General features: G+C 43.4%; 1 protein-coding gene across 2 annotated transcripts in view; it reads right to left on the reverse strand.

Annotated features, from left to right (window-relative positions):
• Positions 1 to 3,138: 3,138 nt before the first annotated feature.
• The window catches only part of ANKH (ANKH inorganic pyrophosphate transport regulator), a 127,639-nt gene continuing 103,131 nt past the window's right edge, over positions 3,139 to 27,646 (reverse strand). For both annotated transcript variants that reach the window (XM_081014875.1, XM_081014876.1), the window contains exons 8-12: positions 25,777 to 25,872; positions 11,533 to 11,662; positions 9,558 to 9,681; positions 4,937 to 5,036; positions 3,139 to 3,991 (exon numbers count right to left, since the gene is read on the reverse strand). In XM_081014875.1, the coding sequence (XP_080871001.1) occupies positions 3,878 to 3,991; positions 4,937 to 5,036; positions 9,558 to 9,681; positions 11,533 to 11,662; positions 25,777 to 25,872 (564 nt within the window). In that variant the 3' untranslated portion in view covers positions 3,139 to 3,877. The remainder of the gene's footprint in view (positions 3,992 to 4,936; positions 5,037 to 9,557; positions 9,682 to 11,532; positions 11,663 to 25,776; positions 25,873 to 27,646) is intronic.

Below are 27,646 nucleotides of genomic sequence, written 5' to 3' on the forward strand. Positions count from 1 at the left end.
CTTCTCCAAAACATTTCATGATGGCCAAGAGGAGATCCTGTGCAAGGAGCAACAGCCGGAAAACGGTGGCGGAAGCATGACCAATCTGTTTGAGATCTGGCTTCCCAGCTTCACCTGCTCATTAACTTACAAAGCCACAAACAGTAATTTATCCTTAAGTTCCTTCCTCTGTATTCTGCTACTGAGATATACTAAGTCTCTGAGCAATCTGCAAACCAGCTTTCGTTGAGTTGGGCTCTTGCCCCATCGAACTGCAACACATTTTCAAAAATAAAACAATCTGTGTACAGTCGTACCTTGGACGGATTCCATTCTGGAAGTCTCTTCGACTTCCAAATGTTTGGAAACCAAAGTGCGGCTTCAGATTGGCTGCAAGGAAGCTCCTGCAGCCAATTGGAAGCCCCGTCAGATGTTCAGGTTCCAAATAACATTTGCAAACCGGAATACTCACTTCCGGGTTTGCGGCGTTCAGGAGTCAATACGTTTGAGTACCAAGGCGTTCAAGATCCAAGGTACAACTTTACAGTAGTACCTATGTCTGCTAGTAATGTTTGAAGGATACTTCTATTACAGATTGACTGGAATTAAATTTTGAACCAATGAAGTTCAGCCATGAACGGTAGATGTCAGGCCCAACTAGAAGAGTAGAAACGAACAATGGCCTTTTCAAAAAGGATCAAGGACAATTTTAAAAGCAATGTGCGTCTTTGGCATGGCCACATCGTTTGTATTGTTCTCTGTTTTACAGCATTTTGTAGAAATAAAATACAAATGAGGGCCTTGAGCTAGAAAATGCCTATATGTCAATCAATAGCACAGACATAATGGTCTGCAGAGTGGAAGTTGAAGGGTTGAACAGCAGGGATTTCATAACTTCACAAACATTTGGTTTTTGAATTCAGAGAAAGGTACACATCCCCTAGTTGCACCTACACCAGGCCAGAACATGAATAACCTACTGAAAAATAGAAGCAACACATGATTTGCAAGCCACCAGTTGCTCAATCTAAAACCATATTCATAAACAAGTTGTCAAACTGGTGTACTTTGAGCTGCACTTGTTATAGTCGATAGCATTTTCTTTCTCTCTTGGAATTAAGGACCTTTTCCTTAAAGATGACTGCATTTTAAGTTACAGTTTCGGGTAAAAAAACCAACCTTAAATATTCCAGCCACACAGATAATAAAAAAGTTGCTATTTAGCCAAACATCTAGCTAAATAAGTATTTCAGCACTGAAATGTTAGATCTTTAATATTTATCCGGCTCTAGACCCAAATAAATAATATTACAGCATACATTTGTTAAAGATATCAGAGGGACTGTCACAAGAAATATACTCTTCTCGTTTTATTTCCAAAGAGATGCAAATTTAGAGTCTGATCATGCTAGAGAAATCAGTATTGTCCTGGCCGAGAAAAATCGGTAACATTTGCCAACATTTGTGTGAGTGCTTACAGACACGCACACAGACATATGATACATACATGAGCCTCATGTATGTGAAGACAGAATATAAACTACGCAGTATTGATTTTCATCCAGTATATTTTCGTGGCAAGCAAAAAGAACCTGTTGTTGAGCAGCACTGTCATCATTCATCAGCAAACTATTTCAGTTGAGACACTCTGAAGAGTGGCAGGCTAGGATTCTTTTCCATTTCACACTGGAAGGTGCTGAGGAATCCCATTAATCCTGCACACATCTCTCTTGCCATTGGTTCAGCAACCGAAGGCTGGCTGGTGATCTCTTCAGGCTGGCTGGCTCAATCTCTGGGGTCTCCCAAATTGTTGATCCATATTCCCAAACTGGTTTGTAGGAGTCTTGCTGGTTGTGAAAGTGACCCTGACATCTTTATTGCATTTGCACATGTGCGTGTGTGTGTGCACGTGCCAAACCGAATTATCCATTTTGCAGAAATGCAACATTTACCCCCAAAAAGTACGCTTCTTAATGGTTAAGTTTCAGCACACAATCAAACTTCGCTTTGCATTAGAATTTTTTTTCTCTTTTTTTTTTACTGAGCTTTGGAAAAATAAGAAACATGTTGCAGCCTAAAATAAATTACACAATAATGTACAATATATATATTTATACACATTCATATGTATATATACACATATATTGATAATAGGATCGCAATTGTAAGATTTCATCTGTTCTAAGCTACCTGCCCCCACCCAAAATCTAGAAAATGGCTTTGAGCACAATTAAATAAAGTCATTTTACTGCTCTACACCTTATAGAAAAATATAATTTGGCTAACGAAACCTTGAAATGGAACATTTCAAGACATTTCCTCTCGGATTACGATTACATCATGTCACGTGGTCAAAAGTAAGTTCCTAGATGGGCACCTGGGAGACCCACTTTTCCCAGTCTACGCATGCACACACCTGCTAGGAAAGTGCTGGTGTTTCCGATTCAACACACAGAAACGAGGAAGGTCCCAAGGAGAACAGGTACGTTCCCCACCACATTCCCGCACCAACAGCAGGAAGCTGGTTGCATAAATCTGATATCCTTTGCTGGTTCTACAGTCAGCCCTGCCACATGAAGGCTGAAATCCTGGGCTTTTGTGACCTGTATTTGTGACGGATGAAGCATAAGCTCATTCAGTCACCAGAGTGCGGCCCATGTAGACATTCCCAGCCCAACCAGATTAATGGGTGACAGATGAAATACTAATTCCTTTGGCCGGAGACACCACACACAGCATGTCAAAATGCCTGCTTTTGAACAGCCTTCTTTCAATGCAGTAGGCTTTTTTCCACGCAGTGCTGGTAAAACGTTGGAAGCGACAACCCTATACACCTCCATTAAAGGGATATGCCATGATATTCTCTGTATATGTTAGCATGTATATATTATTATTTTTTTAATACACAGTACAAACAGCCATATTTTCAAAACACTGGATTACAACTTTGGTTTCTAAGTATTGGCTGTGGTTCCACCCCCCCTTCGCCTTTTTTCGTCCTCTTCCTTTTGGGAAACGATTGCTTGCCTCTAACATTAAACAACAGTATCCCACACACCACTGAGCATGGAAGCCAAAGTCTCGTGAAGAAAGGATTTTAGACTGGACACTAATATTCTATATAAAGCGTCTGATTTAAATGTCCATAGTTGATTTAAAAAAAAAAAAACAGTTATAAGGTTAGTGTAGCACAGATAACAACTGAGAAACCAGAGAACAGAAAGATTATTTTGCATCTTATCATAAACTCTAAACAAATGTCTTGTCCTGTGTTTATCATGGTCTATTTAATGTATTCCACCTATCATTTTCTTGAACCCCCGGCCTCAGAATTCTGCTTTGCAGCGGTATACAACAGATTACACGGAACAATGAGAAAACCAAAGTGAAGAACCCACCGTGGTACAGGTCAATAGATCAAAGTCATTTTCAAGCAAATAAAATAAAGCTAATGATGTGTGTCTCCCCCGTCCCAAAGGCTGCATTTCAAACCTTCCATTATTATTATTATTATTATTTTAAAAAGGAAGTGTGTGGGAAGCACTGGCAGAGGCAGAAAGGACGGCAGCAGAATCCACGAATAAGCCGACTTTGGTTGACAAATGGAGACTGCCAAAAGAAGGGAGATCCCAACTACCGTGTTGCGGCCATGTTCTCTTGAGTTTGCATGTGGTGAGAGAAGAATTTCAGTCGAAGGGAGAGGGAAGGGAAGCAGAGACTGTTCCTTTCAGTCCCTCATCCGTGCCTGCATACTTGGTATGCTAGGGAACTCGTTATAGGAAACCTTTGGAATCAAGGCCTCTTTATTACAAAGAAACAATGAAGTATGCGAGAGAGAGAAACAGAGAGAGAAATACGCTTCCAGTTGTCCCTGCAGAGAACAGTCACCTGTCATTTGCTATTCGTTCTCTCTCATTTCAACAATGTCCGTCATTTCCTCTGTGTGAGGCATGTCAGTCATGGCAGAGTCCTCGCCTTCTGTTGCCGTCTCATTGTCGTTCCTCTTCTTTTTCTAATGGGGAGAGACAAGAGCGTTGTGGGAGACGGCCTTGCACGTCTGCTTGGCTTTTAAAACCAAGGGAACCAAATAATCCCCAAGTGCTCAGGCCTAATTCTCACTGGAAACTACTCATTATGTTAATCAAGTGGGAGTTGCCCCAATCGTGCCCTTTTCCTATTCTCAGCAAAACAGGATCCTAGGCTGCAATAGTCACCAATAAGAGGCTGACTTTGGGATCAGTGGGGAAACGTAGACTGAAAACAAGATTTCCCCCCGCTAAGGCATCATAGCTTACTGTGGGGAAGTTGCTTCAGGTAACAAAAGAAAATGTGGTGGAAGTGTGCCATTCACATCACATATAGTTTGAGCTGCAGTCTATACCTGGAAAGGCTTATATTGTTCAGCGCTGCTTCATCCCCTCGCTTTTAAAAAAAGAAGAATTGTAAAGGACAAAACCATGTGTGCACTCATAGCAGCACAAAGCTCTCTGTATTACACAGTGTTTCTCAAATTTGGGTTCCCAGTTGTTGTTGGACTACAACTCCCATCATCCATAGCTAGAAGGACCAGTGGTCAGGGATGATAGGATTCGCACTCCAACAATAGCTGGAGAAGTTTGAGGAACACATGCCGACAGCGTGGCAGCACTTCCTGCAAAATCAAGTAGTCACATGGGCTCTCCAGGAAGTTCTGATGAACTCGAATCTGCTTTGTTTATACAGTGTTGAAAGAGGAAAACAAGGTTCCATGGCTACCTAATACAGTACAATAAGTTAAGTGGTCCACCCCCTTCTGTTGAAAATAGGGGAATGGAACACTCAAACTGTGCTCCAAGGGCATGTTCAGTTCCCTCCATCTCAAGCTAATTTCAAAAACGGTCATCTCAGTGAGAGCTAGGACACAGGTTTCCTATTCCTGCTCTGCGGAAGCAATCACTCTGCGACAATAATTTCTTACCTGTTTCTGATAGACGTAACAAGCTGCTATTGCAACCATGGTAGATTCTCCTACAAAGCCCGCCAGAAGTGATCCTACTCCCAAGGTGGCTCCATGAACCCTAATAGCACGAGGAGACAAAAAAATACACCAACTTTCATTATCATCTCTCTCACATATATACTTAATCCATGGTCACTGTGCTACTATAAGGAAGGGTAGAATTAAAATGATAAAGGATAGGCATTACAGACGTTTTAAACACAGTTGTCTCTTGCAGTGTAACAGGCTAACAATAGCTGCCTTGTCGCCTGTAACAATTCCTTCCTCTTAGTCATTGGCTCCAGTGGCACAGAATGTTGACTGGTAGCTGTCAACCTGCAACTTTAACCATCGCTAGCTACTGCACGAGGGACGCGGGTGGCGCTGTGGGTAAAACCTCAGCACCTAGGATTTGCCGATCGCATGGTCGGCGGTTCGAATCCCCGCGGCGGGGTGAGCTCCCGTCGTTCGGTCCCAGCTCCTGCCCACCTAGCAGTTCGAAAGCACCCTTAAGTGCAAGTAGATAAATAGGTACCGTTTTATAGCGGGAAGGTAAACGGCGTTTCCGTGTGCTGCGCTGGTGCTGGCTCACCAGAGCAGCTTCGTCACGCTGGCCACGTGACCCGGAAGTGTCTCCGGACAGCGCTGGCCCCCGGCCTCTTAAGCGAGATGGGCGCGCAACCACAGAGTCGGACACGACTGGCCCGTACGGGCAGGGGTACCTTTACCTTTACCTTTACCTAGCTACTGCACGAAGCTGAAACAAGAACATGGCAGGGAGAAGAGACACTAGATATAAAGACAGGAGAGGCTATGTGCCAATGGTATGTCCGTGTGGCTTCAAAGTTAAGCAGGAAAGGGCTTCAGCTAAGAAGGGAGCTGGAATTGTGACAAGCAGCACAAGTAAGTTCAGGAGCCTGAGTGGCTGAAGGGACAGAATAGGCAGCAAAAGAGGAGCAGGGACTTGAAGAAACAAGGGACACGGAGAAGAGGAACCAAGGCAGGGGTAATACACATCTCACACAGCGATCAGAAGATTTGCATGCTACTGGAGGAAAAGAGATGGTGGAGAAGGAGCTCAGCCTTTGGGCTAAAGAAAAAAGACGCAGAGGGGACGAGGCTGAATTTCACGACTGCATTGCTTTGAAATGATCGTACAATACCTTGGCAGCTGCAGCTAGGTGAATGATTATTTTTATTATTTAGTAACCAAAAAAAAAGAATCAATTTTGCAGTAAAAGCATGCCTTCAAAGAGGCCACTGTTCTAGCTAAAGTGCAAGGTAGGTGTTAATAATCTTTTTCTGACGTTTAAAGTAATCCTGTCAAGAGTTTTCTAGAAAGCCCAAATCACCGTACTACAGCTACGGAACGCACTCTAAATTCTGTTGCAGATCACCCTGGGATCTTCGGATGAAAGGTGGTATTCAAATTTAATGAATAATAATAATAAATTGTTAGAAAATGGAAACGAAACTGTTTTCTCTTATGCAAAGCATGGGTGTTAATTACGTTTTTTCGAATATGAAAAGCAGAACCTTTCAGCAAACTTATATCACAGACAGCAGAGCAAAGCACTGGTATTAAAACCAACTCACTAACAATGCCGTCCTCTGTAGTGGGGATCCCCTCATCCTGCAAAAATAGGGGTTTTTTTTTTAAAAAAGGTAAAGGAACCCTGGACAGTTCAGTCAAAGGTGACTATGGGGTTGCGGAACTCATCTCGCTTTTAGGCCGAGGGAGCCAGCGTTTGTCCACAGACAGATTTCCAGGTCATGTGGAAATGATTCAACTGCTTCTGGCGCAACAGAACACCGTGACGGTAACCAGAGCGCACAGAAACACCGTTTACCTTCCTGCCGCAGCGGTAACCATTTATCTACTGTATTTTTCGCTCTATAAGACGCACTTTTTCCCCTCCAAAAATTAAGGGGAAATGTGTGTGCGTCTTATGGAGCGAATGCCGGCTCCATGGCTTCGCGTTGCTTTCGCTGAAGTCTGGAGAGTGAGAGGGGTCAGTGCGCACCGACCCCTCTTGCTCTCCTGGCTTTGCTTCGCTGAAGAGGCGCTGCGCAGCTTTCCCTCTCTGCGCAGCGCCCCTTCAGCGAAACGGGAGGAGAAATGGAAGGGGCTCCATTTCTCCTGCCACTTCACTAAAGGGGCACTGTGCAGAGAGGGAGAGAATTTTTTTTTCTTGTTCTCCCCCTCTAAAACAAGGTGCAGCTTATGGTTGGGTGCATCCTATCGAGTGAAAAATACGGTGCTTGCACCAGCATGCTTTTGGACTGCTAGGTTGACAGGAGCTGGGACAGAGCAACGGGAGCTCACCCTGTCGCGGGAATTCGAACCGCCAACCTTCTGATCGGCAAGGCCAAGTGGCTCAGTGGTTTAGACCACAGCGCCACCCATGTCTCGTTGCCCACACAAATAGCATGCAGGTGAATAGAAGAAGGAAATTATGGACACAGGGCAAGATATGCATATTCTCTGAAGAACCATCAGGGCACTGTCATGTTGTGAGCTCAAGAATCTTGAGTGCTGTGTGCCAGTTTCATTCTTCCTGCTGTCAAGAGAGTACAAGCAAAAACAACTAATGGTGCCCCCTCCATAGAGCAAAATGGTTGGGGCTGATATTTCTGTGCATGGATACATTCACCATGATACACCATGAAATGAAATCTTTGAATGAGAGGGAAAGTATCTTTGAAGAAGAAGAAAATAAATTCCAGGTGAACTTGAGGACAGGCTATATAGCTCAATAGAAAAGAACATATTTTCCACGCATCTCCCGTTCAAAGGATCAGTTGCAGGTGATGAGAAACCCCACTCTCTGCCAAGAGAGACCTTGGAAAAATCACCATCGGCCAGAACAGATAATGCCAGGGCGAGGTGGACAAAGAGAGCTGCCTGACCTGGTATGAGGCAGTTTTCTGTTGAGAGCCTTTGAATGAGAGCTGAGAAGTAAAGGCTAAAAGAAGAAGGGGCAAGGCAAGAGAGGCAGAGCTGACCCTGGAAACCAGACACAGGTGAACTGATCAGCCGATAGCTTTGTGGAAACAACTGGGAATAGTGCCAACTGCAAAGGACTGGATTGGATGGAAGGCTGCAGCTACCAGTTTTTAGGCCTGTGACTGAACAGTGGTTCATTTCAGTGGTGTAGCAAACAAATGGTTTTCCACAATTTTTTTAAATTTTCTATATAAATATTACATACATGTCAAAAAAAGAGTACAGTTATACAAATAATACGTTACCAAATACCAAAAAGCTACTAATAAGAAGAAAAAATACAGAAAATAAGAAAATGATACATAATGAAAAGAAAAAGGGAAAGGTGAAAAAAGAGAAATAAAAAAGTCAAAAGGAAAATAGAATAAGTTGACTTCCTTCAACCACTACACCGTTTATATGATCTCATATCTTTAGTTGTCTGTAATCGTTTTGCATTAAAGGAGAGACTATTTGTTTACCTGTGGAACTTTTAGTCAGACTGAGCCAATTATAATTTTGGGAACCGACTTTCTTCATATAATTTGTAAAGACATCCCATTCTCTCCTGATTTTTTCATTTGGATCGTTTCTTACTATTTCTGTTAATTTCACCAGTTCGAGGTATTCGCTTAATTTTAATAACCATTCTTTTGTTGGGTTTATGTTGCTTTTGCAATATTTCGCAATCACCACCCTGGCGGGCATTATTGCGTACAGACAAAATCTTTTATTATCTTTTGGAATGTCTGTTGTGAATAAACCTAATAAGAATAGTTCTGGGGTTATTTTTGTAAAGGTGTATCTTAATGGTGCCAACTGCAAAGGACTGGATTGGGTGCAAGGCTGCAGCTACCAGTTTTTAGGCATGTGGCTGAACAGTGGTTCATTTCGGTGGTGTAGCAAAATTTATGTAGAGCAGAAGTTTAGTTTTAGTTATAGTATAATAGAATAACATAGCTTGCTGCACCACACAGATGAGGATGCGTAGAAAGATAAAGGGCCAACTGTCATGTTAGAGATCTCATTAATGAATAAATTCAGAGATGATGGCACTGGTAGCTCTTCTGGACAAACTGGCATCTGTGTGCATTGCAACAGAACTGCAGCAATCTCTTTTTTAAAAAATATATTCAGTTTTTCAGTTTAAAGTTTTACAGTCAATTATCCAACAACCAACAAAAAAACAAGATTCCAAAGAATCTCCTGGACTTCCCTCCTCCCTTTTGTTAACCATTTCCTCCTGCGTCTTTTATAATAACCCAAATCTTTTACATCTCCATTATATCCAAAATTCAACATTAAACTACAAGCGTTATTCCAATCCTACTAATGATTTTATCAGTTTACAATGGTTTTTAAGACAAATTATAAATTTTCCCCATCCCAGATTAAAATTTTGGTCTTCCTGATTTCTGAATCTCCTGGTTATTTTTGCCATTTCAGCATAATCCGTCAACATCACCTGCCATTCATCTACCTACCAGTGCAGCAATTTCATGTGGGTGGATAATACTGTGGTTTTATTTTATGCATGGGACATTTTGTGTGCCTCTTATGTTCTGGGTGATGTGCTATCCAGATGCTGGAAAAAAAGGAACCAGACAAACTTACCCCAAGTAAGGCAACACAATCAGACTGGTGATGAGGACAATGATCCGCAGTACCGAGCTGGGAGCCAGCACAAATGTCTTTTTTAATGTCATCAGCCATCCTGTCAAATGTGCTCTTACTGTGACTGTAAAAAGAACGTGGGAAGAACAATCAGATACCGACAGGGAGAGCTTGGCTGTGCATCCTGCCTGTAGCAGACTCTCTGACTTTCTCTGGATAAACCATTTGGTCTCCTGTGGCCAGTAGCAGCTGGTGAGGTGGCAGAGGTACAGCACCATCGCTCCCCTGGCTTTCTAACACAGTTAGAAGGGGTAAGGCACAGGAACCACAGTCCAGTGTGGTCCGTGGTTGCGGAGCCAATCCAATGCATTGCACTGGCCCAAGCTCTCAATGATACCGCCTGCAGCCCTCAGAGTTCATTTGCTGACAAGTTCACGACAATATCCGTAGTTTGCATGATGGAAGTTCAAGCTCGTCATGGGCTGTTATTAAAAGCTGCAGATATTCCATGTAATTAAACTGCCAACATTTCAGATATGAGGACAGCAGGTACGCAATTAAAAGACGCCACTTAATAGTCACAGTCCTGCCTGTGAGAAGTATAACGGGTAGGGAAAGCCCTGCTGGACAAAATAATTAGAATACAGTGGTACCTCGGGTTACAGACACTTCAGGTTACAGACTCCGCTAACCCAAAAATAGTACCTCAGGTTAAGAACTTTACTTCAGGGTGAGAAGAGAAATTGCGCAACGGCTGTGCAGCGGCAGCAGGAGGCCCCATTAGCTAAAGTGGTATCTCAGGTTAAGTACGGTTTCAGGTTAAGAACGGACCTCCGAAACAAATTAAGTTCTTAACCCGGGGTTACCACTGTACTGTCACTTGCTGATAAAAAACTGAACATTTTGTTTTTACTTCTATTCGTTTTATAGCTGCATCTAGAAAACAAAAACATGAGAAAGGTTCTAGCTGAAAATCTCTTGAATGTGCTAGATTTTGATGTGCGGGACGATGCAATTGCCCACCTGTGGCCAGAACAATGGCAGAGTATATGCCTGTGAAGTCTGGGGCGGGGGGCACCCCCCCCAAGTGGTGTGGGGTGCAGAAGGTGCCCTCTCACATGCCACAGTTCAGGGGGGGGGGAGAAAGGTGCCACCCACTCTCAGCTACCAGGTCAGACCTGACCTGGCGACAGAGACGCTGCGGCTGAGGGGAGCTGCCCTCTGCCGCTGGGTCAGAAGAGCTGATGCCGCTGGGTCAGGCCCTTCTCAAAATTGCACCCAGGGCCACGGCCCCCACAGCACTCCCCACGATACACCTCTGGGTCAGAACAATACAGAGAGGCTTGGCACTTTCTCTGCTATTTCCATTAGCCAGCCCCAAGTGCTGCCTCTTGGTGACATTGCACTAAAGGTGAAGGACCCCTGACAGTTAAGTCCAGTCGCGAACGACTCTGGTGTTGCGGCGCTCATCCCACTTTACAGGCCGAAGGAGCCAACGTTTGTCAGCAGACAGTTTTTCCGGGTGATGTGGCCAGCATGACTAAGCTGCTTCTGGCGAACCAGAGTAGCGCACGGAAATGCCGTTTACCTTCCCACTGGAGTGGTACCTTTTTATCTACTTGCACTGGTGTGCTTTCGAACTGCTAGGTTGGCAGGAGCAGGGACCGAACAATGGGAGCTCACCCCGTCGCAGGGATTCGAACTGCCAACCTTCTGATCGGCAAGCCCTAGGCTCAGTGGTTTAGACCACAGTGCCACCCGCACTACGTATATATAAAAAAGCACCCAGCCTCCATTGATATAAATTATGGTGCCATCACTAGAATCTCTTTGGTTGAACCAGGTTAGACGCTTATGCAGGTCAGGGAGAAGGAAATGGAAATGCACGGGATTAATGTATAATCTAATGGATGGTTCCCTCCCTCCCTCCCTCCCTCCCTCCCTCCCTCCCTCCCTCCCTCCCCTTTTCCCGTACCTGGAACTGGGAAGAAGGAGAAGATACGAAGTGGAATGACACAGAGCTCCGCAAAGGCAAAATCCACTCCAATGATATCAACCAGAATCCTCTCAGACACGTTTGGAGTCCAGAACATCACAAAGCAGAGCTGGGGGAGGAGAACCGGAAAATGAAAAAAAAGGTTAAACATTTGACATTGTCCCATACTCTCAATTCTAAACGCATTTGGAAATGGTCCCTCATTTCCCCCTTGGTTTTTACTATATGTTCCCTGTACTTTGGGGTGGGCTATTAGGAATGATTTTAGTGCCTCAAAGAGTAAACACTCAAATAAAAAACATTTTCAGATTTCTTAAGGTACTTTACTCTCCCTGCAGAATTCAGTCTCTCTCTCTCTCTCTCTCTCTCTCTCTCTCTCTATATATATATATAGGGGCTGTTTTGCGCAATAAGTGAAATTTGGCCAGCAAGAATTAGTTGTGCACTAAACTGGAAAATGCCTTAGCCAATCCCACTAGAAAGAGCCCAATGCCTGGTGATTATAAATGAAGCAACAGTGGGAAAGCACCAATGCAATTAATAAGTGTTGTGAAAACACAGAAGGAAAAAAATATATATGGACATAAGGAGATAGATGATAGATAGATAGATAGATAGATAGATGATAGACAGATTAGATAGATAGATAGATAGATATCAAACTGTATTCGGCAGATGAAAGGATACAAGGCTGTTTAACATGATGAGAATAAATCAACTAGGGACTGATGACTTTGAGAGTTTAAGATCAGAATGTTGAAAATATGAGAACAAGAAGAAAAAAAGCAAAAAATATAATTGTGTGAGATGATTGCTTCAGAGGTCCAGAACATGGGAAGTCCGTCTGAAATTTAATAATTAATAATTCAGATTGTAATTTGGTTTTTTTTCTTGATTTGGATTGCTGTTCCACTAGTGCAGCAGATTTCCATGTACACAACAGAACTTCCCCCTTCTCTCTGCGCATTTGCTCCAGAGATTAGAAGTACCATTCAGGGGAGAGGAGGAGAAGGGGAAAGCCAGATGTACAATTTGAACTCTACACCTCCAGCACAAGGTACAACCCATGGAGTTTGCTTATTACATTTGGATCTCCCTCTTCCTCCAAGGAAGTCAGGGAAGACCTGGGTGGATTTGATTTAAATCAAACCAATTCAAACCACGATTTAAATCATGGTTTAAATCACCAGTCAGTAAAATTTGTTTTTTTTTTTTTAAAATAATATTTATTAAAAGTTTCAAAAATACAGAAAGTAAAAAGTAAAATACATTCAGATCCTTATTTTCATATATCCACTTTCTGGGACTCCCCCCTTCCCCCACCCCTACCATATTCCTTTTTCATGTTGTTGGCTCCACAAGCTCTCGGTTCTGATTATAAACATAATTTGTTTAAACCATTATTCGAATTTAAGATTTCTACACTCCTCATCAATACCCTTAATAAAAAACCAAAAATTTCTTTCCCAGAGCCCACCCCATTTTCATTCCACAATTTCCCTTTTTTTAGTAATTAAGACACCCCACATAGTAGAAATATCAGAAATAAGAAATAAAAGATATAATAGATAAAACAAAGCCAGTTCAAAAAAAAAAAAGAAGTTGACAAGCCTTTGGATTTTAGTTCTCCCCCTCTGTCCCCGGTTTAATTTCCCCCTGACCACCAAACCATGTTATCCGCCTGGAATTCTTACAATCCATAAATCGCCTATTTCCCCCAACTCCTTGCTGGTTTTGTTTTGTTTTGTTTTTTTTTTTTTTCCTTTCATAATTATTTTTAAAACACTTAACTTCAGATCTTTAATAAAGCTCCCCCCATTGTTCTTTCCAAATTGTAGTCCAGTTTCCTCTTGTTCCGCTGCTGAAACGTTCTAATTCAGAAGCTTAGTAAGCCTGCAGGGATTATTGTTATTCAGGAACAAAAACTTGCGTTCAGTCCCTTCCTTTCTTCAATAGAAAATTCTATTGTCTCCTTTAGCTGAACACCCTGTAGACAAAATATTATTTCCGTTTTGCAGCTTTCCCAGAAGATAACCAGTTCTGTAAAATTCCAATGGTATTTTTCCACTTACGACCATCTTTGTAATGTCCCGAAACTCCTCTAGGGGGATTGTTGTAACTTTGTTTTCTCTAGTCCAAAAGTCCGATTGTTATCCATATTTTCGCCATTTTGTATCCAAGTTTTAACAAGTTGTAGCAAATTGTAACAAATTTAGCCAGCAAAGTTCTCATAATAAAATCCTCTCTGCTTTCCGACTTTGACAGCTACTTTGACAGCTGTCAAAATCTCCGACTCTTTTCACCAGGCTCTCTCTTCAATCACCCCGGTTCCCAGGGGGGGGGGGGGTTACGTTTCTTCTCCCTCAATTCGTCCTCCAGCACAGTTCTTATGATTCCCCATCGTGGAATTCTTAATTTTTATCAGCAATACAAATCTTTTTGGACCTTGGTTTCCCCGTCCTTGTCTTGGAAGGTTTACAATAGGGGGGGGGACTGACTTCCTTTTTGGATCCCCCCCCGCTCGTGTCCAGTTCAAAAAGAAATTCTTTTTTTCCTCCTTTTAAACCCAATTTTCAAATTACTCACGGGTTGTTGTTAAAAAGTCCGAATTTTCAATGGAAGAAGTCAGCGCTCTCCGCCGGATGGCATGCGGCTGCGCTCGGCAGGGATAGCAGAGGACTCAAAGCACCACGCTTCTCCCCGGCACCCGATCCGTAGCCTTTAAAAAGGCTCCTTCACGAGTCGGGAGGGCGCTGACGGTGCCAGCCGAGTCTCCATGTCCACGGCCCTCGTGGCCGTGGTTTTTAAGGGTCCCCGCATCGCCGGTGCGGTAGGACCCAGCCCCTGCCGAGCAGGCTCCCTCCGGAGCTCGGAGGGAGTCCGCCATTCGGCGATGGCGCCAACCCGGAAGTCCTAAAATTTGATTTATATCTTTTTTTTTTTTAACAGAAAGACTCATTCCTGCAGGTATAACTTTAATATTTACAACCGGATGAAGGTTTCATTTCTGGAATAAATTTTCAGCGTGGTTTTTACAGTTACATCAAAAATTACTGATTGGTTATACTATTAGAAATACATAGACAGGCAATTGTGAAATTATTGTGAGGTTTAATAAGTTAACTGTTTATATTTGGGCAACTTTTCTGCTGTACTTTATTGGAAGGAGAAAAACAATCATTTCTTTAATAACAATTTAAACAATTTATTTAACTAAAACAATAACATTATAGCATATGTATCCATGTTTGTTAACTGATGGGGATAAATAAATAAAACCCTGAATTTTAGCACACATGAAAAACTTAAATCCTTATTTCCTGATGAATAGCCTTTGGAGTATAACATAACTTAAATAGAAAACTAGAAAGATTTTTCCTCCAAAAGCATTTTATTTTAAAAATCCGATTAAAATTTTAAAAAATCCGATTTAAATTTTAAAAAATCCGATTTAAATTAATAAAACCACCAATTTTTTTTTTAAAAAAAAATATCATTGATTTTTATCCACTCTTAGAAGACTACACCACCCCTCTAAAGTAAATTAAGTCTGAGAGATGCCAGTCCAAGGTCACTCAGTGAGCCTGAAGACTAAGAGGGGATTTCAGTCCAAATTTCTATTCACCAGGACCATAGGAAGTGTTAATTTGTGGGTGAACATATCAGACGACACAGCAATTCTTCAAACAGCTCTTGTTTATTCACAGGCCAGAACAGAACTGAGCTGAAGGGTTCAGTCAGCCTGCTTATATAGAGCTCCACTAGAATGCAACAGTAACCATTTTCTGTAACTATCCAATCACTGAACGTCACTTTCAATCCCTTATTTGCATATGTGGACCTGAGTGAAAACTATCTACAGTATTCCCCTGCTGGCCCAGGGTGAGAACTTCAGTACATAACAGGAAGCTGCCTTACTGAGTCAGACCATTGGTATATCTAGTTCAGTAGTGCCTGCTACAGTGACTGGCAGCTGCTCTCCAGGATTTCAAGCAGAGCGGCTCTGGGATCTTCTCCTCGTACTGTTGGTTACAGCTCTTCCCAACCACAGAAGTCAGTTCTGCCGATATGCTGTATTGGCCTGAATATAAGCATCACTTCCTGCCCCAGTTCTGACTGTGACAAGTTGAAGTGCGGCTTATATTCACAACCTTATGGTACGCAGCCAGAAGCGTGGGGCAAACAGCGCCAGGAGTGTGGCAAAGAGGCGCCCACCCCACGCATAGTCCCCTCCACCCCACCCCCACCCCCCATGTAGCCAGGAGTAGCAAGGAATGGAGCGGCTTATATAGTCATACCTCGGGTTACAGCCACTTCAGGTTGTGTTTTTTCGGGTTACGGACCACCAAAACCTGGAAGTACCGGAACAGGTTACTTCCAGGTTTCAGCGGTTGCGCATGCGCAGAAGCGCCAAATCGCAACTCGCGCGTGCGCAGACGCACCTGCGCTGCAGGTTGCGAACGTGCATCCCGCATGGATCACGTTCGCAACCCGAGCGTCCACTGTATTCAGATATTTTTTCTCTTCCCCCTACCAATTTTAAACGTGCGGCTTATATTCGGGTGCAGTTTATATTCAGGCCAATACGGTAGATTTGCCTGTTCTTAGTCACTTTACACAACGAAGGTGTTATGTACTGAAGTTCTCACCCTGGGCCAGCAGGGGGATACTGTAGATAGTTATGCAAATGAAGGGTCGAAAGTGACGTTCAGTGATTGGATAGTTTTCGAAAGTTGCTACAGTAACGTTGTACTGGAGCTCTATATAAGCAGGCTGACTGAGCCCTTCAGCTCAGTTCTGTTCTGGCCTCTGAATAAACAAGAGCTGTTTGAAGAATCGCTGTGTCGTCTGATATGTTCACCCACAACTTAACAGAAGGAATATCCATAAATCATAATTTATCATAATTTATTATTTATACCCTGCCCATATGGCTGGCTTTCCCTTCTCTGCCACGGCCATCATTATTTCGCAATTCCAGTGAAGTTAGTGTACTTTTTTTCTTCTTACTGGGACAGGTAACTCGAGACCTTAAAGATGACCTTGCTTTTGAAAATGGAGATGTGCGAGTCGAGCACATCGTTTTCTAATTAAAACCTTCTTTTGAAATGGCAACAGTTTTATTATGTACACAGCTATGAAGGATTAAAGTGAGTTCAAGGCTTTGTAAAAGCTCTCCTTTTTTCTTTTTCTGTTTTACTGCTCTTGATTCTTGGAAGTGATTTATCTGCTTTCATGGTTGAAGAAAAGACATTTTCAAGATTGGATTTGGGTGCTGTGGAAGCAATGTCACACTTGAATTTAAAGTTACAGATAGGTAGCCGTGTTGGTCTGCCATAGTCAAAATAAAAAAAATCCTTCCAGTAGCACCTTTAAGACCAACTAAGTTAGTTCTTGGTATGAGCTTTCGTGTGCAAGCACACTTCTTCAGATACACACGAAAGCTCATACCAAGAACTAACTTAGTTGGTCTTAAAGGTGCTACTGGAAGGATTTTTTTTATTTTGAATTTAAAGATTAGGATATTATTGTGAGAATTAAGAAAGGCTTCCTTGCCCTGACAAGACAAGTTGGTTTTCTTATGAAGGCACTATTCCCTGCATGAATAAAGAGATCCATTTGCATCCCTAAAGGGAACATTTCCCCCTCTTTTTGTAATGTATTGTATTCTTCTCATTTACTATCTGAATGTGTTTGGGAATGACAAACCCTCAGTGAATTTAAACTTGTTTCAAGGGCTCACACGCCCAGCAAAGATTTAGATCTAAATTATTTCAACATGATTTGGTAAATTAGATTTAAATAGCTGCCAACTTCTTGCATGGGATAAAAATGTCAGCTACTCTCTTTCGTACAAACACAGCTCTCAAAGTGGTCCCTTGTTCCTTCCTTTTATAAGCACAATGGATAACTTTCCTCATTGCATTATGCATGCAATATGAAGGAAAATATATACTCTCTCCTGTATTTGCAAGTTTATTCTAAACACGGGCAATAATTTTAAAAAATGCTGTTAGAATACCTAAAAAGAAATATTTTGCACAGTTTAACTGCAGCTCCTTTTACAGCAAGCAAACTCAGGAGAATTGGTCATAAAACTCTAAAGCAGAGAGTTTAGGAACATTTGGGAGTTGGCAGACACAAATGGGATTGTGGACATCTTCCAGATGGGTCAATTGCCTGGCAGAAGAGGACTTAAAAGGTAGTTTGCCTCAAACATGTCCTCCAATTTCTGGTTCAGAGATTGAGGGCCAAACATGTTATCCGTGCTGTCTTAAAAGCCACATTCAGAAATATAATAGCGACGCAGGTCCTCAAACTGAATCCGGTACAAAGAGAGGGATTAAACTTTCCCCTCCGTGCCTTTTTCAATAAAGCACTCGTTAATTCGTTCAGCTTCAAAAAGGCAGGGGACAGGACAAGGCAGGGCTGATCAACTTGCTTCCATCTCCAGAGAGTGAACCTGATCAGATATAAAAACACACCCGGCACTTTCATGAACAAAGAACGGAATATGCAGAACTGGGAACACCTGGAGATGCTAAGAGGTTCAGAACCTAAGGGGCAAACTGTCCGGCACACAAACCTGCCGTGCCAATGTGTACACCTAGATCAAATGGAGCGTCACAAAGATCTCCAGCAGATATTGTTCTGCCCGGTCCTGTTTCTTCCTAATAATAGCTCTTCAGGATCAGAATAAGGAAGGAACATAGGAAGCCACCTGTTACAGGGGCAGCCCTCTGGCTCATCTACCTCAGTATTATGTGCAGTGACAATTCAGGATTTTAGGTAAAATGGCTACCTAGCCATACCTAGAGATGCTGCCCCCATATGCATGCAGATCGAGACTGTTATGTACTGAAGTTCTCACCCTGGGCCAGCAGGGGGATACTGTAGATAGTTATGCAAATAAGGGATCGAAAGTGACGTTCAGTGATTGGATAGTTTTAGAAAATTGTTCCAGTTACATTGTACTGGAGCTCTATATAAGCAGGCTGACTGAACCCTTCAGTTCAGTTCTGTCCTGGCCTGTGAATAAACAAGAGCTGTTGAAGAATCACTGTGTCGTCTGATATGTTCACCCACAACTTAACAAAGACGTCTGCCACTGACCTACAGACCTTTTCCCCTAAGTCAGTGGTGGCGAACCTATGGCACAGGTGCCAGAAACAGCACACAGAGCCCTCTCTATGGGCACGCGCGCAGTCGCCCCACCGTGCTGGAGGTGGGAGGAGGAGCTTTCACACGCGCGTCCAAAGCCTGCAGCCCTGGTGGCGTAGCTTCCATGGTGGGGGTAGGGGAGAAGAGGAGGGCTGGGTTAGGGTTGGGGTAAGGAGAGGGGGGCATCGTCGAAGCGGCGGCCTCCCCAGACAAAGGGAGGTGACTTGAGTTCAAAAAAATAGAAAGAAATCCAAGACGGGAGGTGATCTCGCGTGGGAATTTGCATGCGGGGGCCTTTGAAACCTCCCGCGCTTTCTCGGGAAGGAAGCGTCTCCGAGGTCGGTGGGGTTTACTCCTGAGTAAGGGTGTGCAGAATAAGGAGGAGGGAAGCTGGGTGAGGACTCAAAGGGGGCGAGGTGTAGGTGAGGGAATTAAGAGCGACATGGTGGGCGACACTGGGGTGTGAGGGATGGGCGTCCTCTCTGGAGGGTAGTTTCCCATCATAAAGAGTATCTGAGGGGTGGATCAACAGGACTTCAGCCAGCCGACTTCCTTTGGGACTGATAGGGGTGCATGTAAACACGCTTGTGCAGGTTGCATTTTGCAAGAAACAGGTGCTTAATTCTTGGCAGGTGGAAGGCTGACCCTTTTCGGGTCATGTGGTTTGTGTTTACCCTTTTATCTTGTGAATGTAGATGTTTACATGCGGAATAAGTATTGGAAGGGAGGAGGGTTCTTGGTTTGTTCTTGCTTTCATTCTGTATTTTGTGTTTTCCGTCTTGTATTTTTATGCTGTGAACTGCCCTGAGACCTGGACATGAAGGGCAGTGTGCAGATTCAATAAATGAATAAATAAATAAATAAATAGAAGGGGCTTAAGAGAGAAAGGAACTGAATGGAGAGAAAAAGCACTGAGTTCTACCATAAAATTATATATCAACGGAAAGATAACTTAATGAAGAATGTAATGCAATAACTTTCATGAAGGATTATTTATTACAACAGCAGTCATAAAGAAGAAACGTGGAACACACAGAAGAAACGAGATTTGCAGGTGAAATTGCCGTGTTGGCACTTTGCGATAAAGAAGCGTGTTTTGGGTTGAAGTTTGGGCACTCGAATCTCTAAAAAGTTCGCCATCACTGCCCTAAGTTATCTTTTTTTTAAACCCACCAGCTTCCTAGAGCACTGCGTGTGGCTCTCAGTAGCCATGATCCAAAGCCATGATCCATGTGGATGAAGGAGCTGAGGCAAAACCACAGCTTGACTCCTCATCTTTGGCAGCTACAGTAGTCGAAACCCCGGGGGGGGGGGGGGAGAATCCAACTATTTCTTTATTTGCAAAGCGCCTTTGCACATATCCCCTTCTAGTGTCTCCGTTCTCCATCCCAATACAAATCTGTGCCTTTTCCTCTTTATCCCACATCCAGGAGGGAGGGAGAAACCCCTTACTACCCAACTGCTTTCCTCCCCCCCCCCTTTGTTTAGATGTCAGTAGGAATGAGAAGCAAGAGGAAATGGGTCTGTGTGTCTTTTATAGAACATCAGCATTCTAATAATGATGCAGAACTTCATTTGCCCCTTAATGGGCCGCTCTTTGTATTCAGTTTGCTCAGCAACAAAACGGGCAACTTGGCTCCAGGCTGCATCTGCAGAAAATGCAGGGCAGGAGAAATGCAAATGAAAACCAAATTAACTTGCGTACACAAAGCCACTTTCCCCCTGCAGCTTTAAGCAAATTCTATTAGAACAGTAGTTGAAATTGGCAAAGGGTGCATAACTACATGACCAGTCAGACGAACCCAGTGAAGTAAATACAGTGGTACCTCGAGTTAAGTACTTAATTCATTCCGGAGGTCCGTTCTTAACCTGAAACTGTTCTTAACCTGAAGCACCACTTTAGCTAATGGGGCCTCCTGCTGCAGCCGCGCCGCCGGAGCACGATTTCTGTTCCCATCCTGAAGCAAAGTTCTTAACCCGAGGTACTATTTCTGGGTTAGCGGAGTCTGTAAACTGAAGTGTATGTAACCTGAAGCGTATGTAACCCGAGGTACCACTGTACTGGTTAACCCTCTGCAATACAGTGGTACCTCAGGTTACATACACTTCAGGTTACAGACACTTCAGGTTACAGACTCCGCTAACCCAGAAATATTATCTCAGGTTAAGAACTTTGCTTCAGGATGAGAACAGAAATCGTGCTCCGGCGGCGTGGCAGCAGCTGGAGGACTCTCCTAGCTTCAGGCACCTACCCCTGAAGCCTGGAGAGTGAGAGGGGTCGGTGCGCACCGACCCCTCTCGCTCTCCAGGCTTCAGCAAAAGCAATGTGAAGCCTCCAGAGCGCGGAGGGAACGCTCCCTCTGCGCTTCGGAGGCTTCACGTTGCTATTGCTGAAGCCAAGGAGCCTGCATTCGCTCCATAGGACGCACACACATTTCCCCTTAATTTTTGGTGGGGGAAAAGTGCATCCTATAGAGTGAAAAATATGGCATAATGTTTAAAAATTTTGGTGGGAGATATATTATTATGTATACCACAATTTCACTGTCTTCATCCCTTAAATATTAGAAGATATTGATTTCTTATGAAATATATGAATTATGTGACTAACCATGTCTGGAAGCTAGATTGCTCAGTGTGGGAGAAATCTGCTCCTCCGGTGGTTAGAAGCAACAGAAGCAGGATGTTTATGTGTGTTTGAGTGTGCCGACACTTAGGTGGCAAAGACAGCATTTATTCTGAGAGTCCTAGCATTTAGAACAATGAATCAAGGTTAGCTATCCTTATTTACAGACCAGAAGATTCTCTCTCTTCCTGCTTCCTCCCTGCAAGCAATCAACACTCAAATTCCCAAGGGCTATGAATAGATCAATTCCTGTGTTTTCACATTTTAGCAAGTGACGCAGAGTCACCCCATTTTATCCACTGAGCTTTGTATTCCCTGAAGATGCTGGAAATTAAACCCAAGAAATGGAGGCAGTGAGAGATTTTACTTTCTTGGGCTCCATGATCACTGCAGATGGTGACAGCAGCCACGAAATTAAAAGACGCCTGCTTCTTGGGAGAAAACCAATGACAAACCTAGACAGCATCTTAAAAAGTAGAGACATCATCTTGCCAACAAAGGTCCATATAGTAAAAGCTATGGTTTTTCCCAGTAGCTATGTATGGAAGTGAGAGCTGGACCATAAAGAAGGCTGATCACCGAAGAATTGATGCTTTTGAATTATGGTGCTGGAGGAGACTCTTGAGAGTCCCATGGACTGCAAGAAGATCAAACCTATCCATTCTGAAGGAAATCAGCCCTGAGTGCTCACTGGAAGGACAGATCCTGAAGCTGAGGCTCCGATACTTTGGTCACCTCATGAGAAGAGAAGACTGTCTGGAAAAGACCCTGATGTTGGGAAAGATGGAGGGCACAAGGAGAAGGGGACGGCAGAGGATGAGATGGTTGGATAGTGTTCTCGAAGCTACCAGCATGAGTTTGACCAAACTGCGGGAGGCAGTGGAAGACAGGAGTGCCTGGCGTGCTCTGGCCCATGGGGTCACGAAGAGTCGGACACGACTAAACGACTAAACAACAATAACACCACTGAAAAACAAATCTCAGGATACGACCCTGAGTTAAGAAGTTTTAACTTCCAGCAATTTCAGCTTGAGAGTTTAGCATGTCTTTAAATCTATCCCTACTGATTTTTATTTTTATTTTGCAACAGTTGATAAATATGAAAAAAAAGGGGCCCTCAGAGTGATTTAAGTAGTGAATCCTCGCTATAAATACTTGCTTGTTTAGACGATGTAATTGTTCTAAGAGTGTGGCAGTATAACTCAAATCTCTTATTTAAAGACATCGTCTGAACCCTTTTCAGCGCCATTAATCTTCTTCCTTGATTTGAACAACTATGGTTCAGCCTGGCTTCTGAAAAAACAGTTTGCTCAGGATAAGTTGGTGCTTGTTCTTAATCAAGAGTCTCATTAATCTGATTAATTAGACGGGCCCTTCACTCATCCTTAAGTCTCGACAGCTGTTCCTTATCTGCTTGAGGTCTTTACAGCCCTGAAATGAAACGCCTTGCGTAAGAAACCCTTCTCATAAGACATATGTGAATGCCTTGACGACTTAGCGCAAAGCAATATCGCTAATTATGGCTTCAGTACTGCAGAAGTGCTAAGAACCCCATCTTTACCTCTCCTGGGAAGCTTGATGAATTGATGGAGCTGAACAGAGTGCTTACATTTCCCAAGCTCTGCTTTTCACAGCACTATTTGTTTCAGTCCAAGCCAGGGCAGCACACTATAGTCCTGGTCCCCAGTCAAACTGCCCTCCCACAATCTCAATTTTGGAGTAATCGGCAAGGATTTTCTTCAGTATTTTGGAGTAATCAGCTGAGAGTTTGGAAAGTGACCTGCTTCCTCCTTCTGCTGTTTCGGGGAACGGAGTCCATGTTTCGAGATGGACCCCTCTTTGAAAGGGACTTCTAATTCTTTTTTCTTTTCACTTTTATAAATCATTCAGCCTTTGCAGTGACAGCGAAATGTGTCAAACGCTCATGACTTCTACTCAAAGTTCCAGTTAGCCAGTCAATTATGCCCCCCGTAACAGGATATTTTGTAAGCTATATGAAACGCAACAAGGGCATTCTAGTGTTCTCTCTCCCCATAGAGACTAAGCATGCTGAGTCCTCATTTGACTGTTTCTGCTTAGAGGGTTGTTGTTTTTAATGTGCTTTTTGCAAACCTTGGAGTCCTCCTGAGCATGTCAATGCTTCCCCCCCCCCCCCCAATTCTTTTTTACTGGCTACAATCCTGTCAGAACTCTCCAACAGAGTTCACTATTAGGAGTGCTATGGCAATTTTCTTCACATGACTGCTAAACGCTCCACCTCCCAGTCAAGATTTGTGGTGGCATGCAGGGCTGGATTTAGGTTTTATGAGGCCCTCGGCTACTGAAGCTAATGGGGCCCCGTATATGTCCAGCTGTCCTTTGTCAACAACAATTTGTCGCTTTTTTGTGTTGAATATATGCTATATGGTAATTTATGGACCTAATAGGTATCTAAAGCCATTTGAACATAACAAAATATGTATTTTATCAAAGCAATTGTTGAACCGAAATGCAATTAAGAAGAAGTATATTAATAGTGAAATACAATTAAGAAGAAGTATATTAATAGTGAAATACAATTAAGAAGAAGTATATTAATAGTGAAATACAATTAAGAAGAAGTATATTAATAGTGAAATAATTATTAAGCTCTAACTTTATGTAGGTTTTATTTTATTTGTTTTTTATCTTATATTTTGGAAACATTCATCCAGTTGTTGTTTTTCCCTTTAATTTTTTTTTGGACCCCCAAGAGAGTGGGGCCCTTAGCTTGTTTAGCTTATACATAAATCCGGCACTGGTGGCATGAGAGAGCGGGGAGAAATGCAGACATAGCCACTGCCCAGGAATTTATTTCTTATTTTTAAAATCTGTATACTGCCCTTCATCCAAAGATCTCAGGGCAGGTCACAGCATGAAAATACAAGATAAAAACACAAAAGACATAATAAAAACAAGAAGAGAAGGCAAAAATGGAACAGTAACACCCCCAAGCACATTTAAATGGATATAGGATGTTGACTAGCCAAAGGCCTTGTTGAGCAGGAATGTTTTCTCCTGGCGCCTAAAGCTATATAATGAAAGCGCTAGGTGAGAGCATTCCACAAATGGGGAGCCACTGCAGAAAAGGCCCTTCTCGTGTTGCCACCCTCTAGACCTCTTGTGGAGGAGGCACACGATGAAGGGCCTCAGATGATGATTGTGGGGTCCAGGTATGTTCATATGGGGAGAGGCGGTCCTCCACCCAACCCTTGTTTTGTTTGCCACACATTATGGACTACAGGCCTATGAAGGACAGCAAGTTGTTTCCTAGAGGGGCCAACCAGATGACTATGGGAAGCCCACAGCAGGACATAAGCAGTCAACAGCCAGCAGACACAGCCTCTGCATCTTGTTGCAGGAAATTCCTCTCTCTGGGGCAGGAAAATTGCCACCACAACCAAAACCGGGCTTTCAAAGAGGAGCTGTTTCTATCTGTACTGGTTTCTTCCAGGCATGTCCAGCTCCCTCGTTGACACCCAGAAAATATGCTCTCCCCTCTGCAAACGCCGTCAGGTGACTCCACAGTGAGCAAGAACAAACACGGAGGTGAGTAATGAACCAGACCAAGTCAGCAGATAATCGTCAAGTGATTCAGCTCCGTCGCTGAAAGTTCTTACGCAACCACCTTTTCTAGCGCCGGGAGAACAAAGAATACGCGGCAGCTGCCAGCGCGAAACCCGAACTATAGTACCGCTCCTGTCCACACGTTAACACCCTTTGCTTTTCAGGAGTTGACTTACTCCAGACCCAGGACAAAGCAATCCCTATTGTTTGTGAGCGCTCACAATAATATTGAGGAGTTTGTAAGTGCTTTTCAGTGCTTGAAGTGCTTTGCACAGATGATCTCCGTAATCTTTACAACTGCTCTTTAAAGGCGGGTCAGCATTACTGATTCCATACTGCATAGTAGGCTGTGGCAAGGAGATGATGGCATGCCAAAGGCTACTCAGTGAGCGCATGCTTGAGGTGAAATGTGAGCTTTGTTGCTCATAGTTCGCACTTAGCCTCTACGTTATACTTAACGCCAGATGCACACACAATTTCTCTCTCACACACATTGGTGGAAATGAATATTTTGCTATTTTCCCCAGTGAAAGGCCCGTTTCAGCACCACAAGGCGATGAACCCAAAGCTCGGTGCCCGTGCTTCAAAGCCCAATATTTCATTTCACTTCAGCCAGGGTGATACAATGGTTAGGATGCTGGATCAGGAGGGACCTGGGTTCAAATCCTGCTAAGGCTATGAACCAGCCTTGCCTATCTCACAGGTTTGTTGCGAGGGCAAAACCGGGGGGTGGGAGTGGAGGGAAAGAGGACAGTGTGTGCCGCTCTGAGCTCCTGGGTGGGAGAGTGGGATTTAAAAAAACATTAATACATAAATCAAAAGGAACAGTCATGCGATGATTGATGCCTTACCGTTAAAGACAGGGCCATGCAGACAAAGGTGAACTTCTTGATATGCGTTGCTGTGACGGTGCTGCTGGTATTCACCAATTTATTGCTGGGGTTATTCTAGGGTGAAAAGGGAGAGAAAAACAGGCATTAGCCTTCTAGACAAGCGGCAAAAAGCAGCAATGAGGCTGCAATCTGAAACCCACTTTCATGCGGCTAAGCTCTATTGATTTCAGTGGGGTTTTCTTCTGTACAAGCATGCAGAGGGTTGTGGTGTGAATCGTAGAAAACAGCTGGTTTCCTGGAGCATCACCTTTCCTAGGCAATAAACTAGGAGCATCTCATTAGCTGGCTTTTGCTTACAGAATGAATAACGTGGTCCCCAAATGCTATTGTGTTTATAGCATGAAGAAGAGGAGGAAAAACCTGGCTGAAATTCTGATTATTGCAGATACCAGCCATAATCCAGTGATGCTGCTCTGTAGGTACTGGCAGAGCTCTACAATTACTGGGAATTGAAACGAAAGGAACCTACACACATGCAGGTCTCTGGATCTTAGCTGTGGGCTGCATCACAGACATTTGGCAAGCGACAAGCAAATGAGGTTTGCATTTTAGATATTAAAGTGCAAGCTTGGGTTTTTGCAGTGCCATAAACAATAATACAGACTTGTGGTTTGGTTGGTCGTAGTCAAATGGGCGCAGCTTCGAAACAGGATTTTTACAAGGGACGGCAGGATATATTTCCATGTCAACAACCAGAGTGCAGATTGGCTCAGAGTTCATTAACCTGCTCTGTTTGTCCAAAATTTGAACTTCCTAGCTCTTAATGGGAGTTTAAACAAGCAATCCTTGTGGTCTGAAGCAGGAAGATGCTACTGCAGATGCTGATCACACTGCAAGCTTGTTTTTTTCCTTTTTTCCTTTTCTGTTTAAATAAATATATTGCTCCAGGAATACAGCTTGGTACAAGCTGATCCAAATCACTGTGGCAGCTCCTGAGTCATTACATCCCCAATTAGCAAAGGAAGCAACCTACAGAAACAGCCCCCGAACACCTGGTTCCTTTTCACGCTAATGATCTGTACACAAGTTAAGGGATTCAATGTTCTGTCCTGCCAGGAGATTCCACGTATCGCTATGCAAACATCAAACCCCGTCTCCCTCCCCAGAGCCCACCCTCAATCTACATGTGCAGATGTCGTTTCCGTAAACAGCAAAAAGCAGAATGTAGCTGAAGTCGTGGAATCTTCAACAGGATCTGTCAATGAAGAACTACAGCTAAAAGACATAGGAGGAGTAAGAAATTTCATGTGCTCTACTGAAATCTTCCTTACTCACCGCTTCCTCGTTCTTTTCATCCAAACAATGAGTCTCGTAGATTAGGAAAAAAGAGGGACCAATGGTATATAAAGGCTGCATACATAGCATACGTTGAAAAGCACATTGTTTCCCCCAAATAATCTTCTCAGCGCCCTTATCTAACTACAGCTCCCAGGATCCTCTGCAGGGATATGCGAACCCTTTGCTTTAAATGTATCTGGGCCCTGGAGAAACTTCCTTATTGAAAGTTGGCTTTCTGACCCTGAAGCAATCAAGGGCATGTTCCTTGCCGATGCCCAAGGAACACAACAGGGGAATCTCAATTGCTCATGGCTGGCTTATGTAAGTGGAGGTGTTAGCATTCAGGGACATACTGGGGGTAGGGAGGCAGGGAGAGATGCATGCCAATCAGGCCATTAAGGACGAAGGAAACAGCTTGGAGCTGGAGAGCAAGGAGTTGAAGGACCACCTCCAACCTGTTCTTCATCCAAACTTCTGCCAGGTTGAGACTAGCTCAATGTTTTGAGGGCATGCACAATGGGACACTGGTACTCCCGATGACATCAAAGAA

The sequence above is a fragment of the Podarcis pityusensis genome (genome assembly GCF_964106645.2).
Source record: "Podarcis pityusensis genome assembly, chromosome: 7".
NCBI classification, from domain to species: domain Eukaryota; kingdom Metazoa; phylum Chordata; class Lepidosauria; order Squamata; family Lacertidae; genus Podarcis; species Podarcis pityusensis.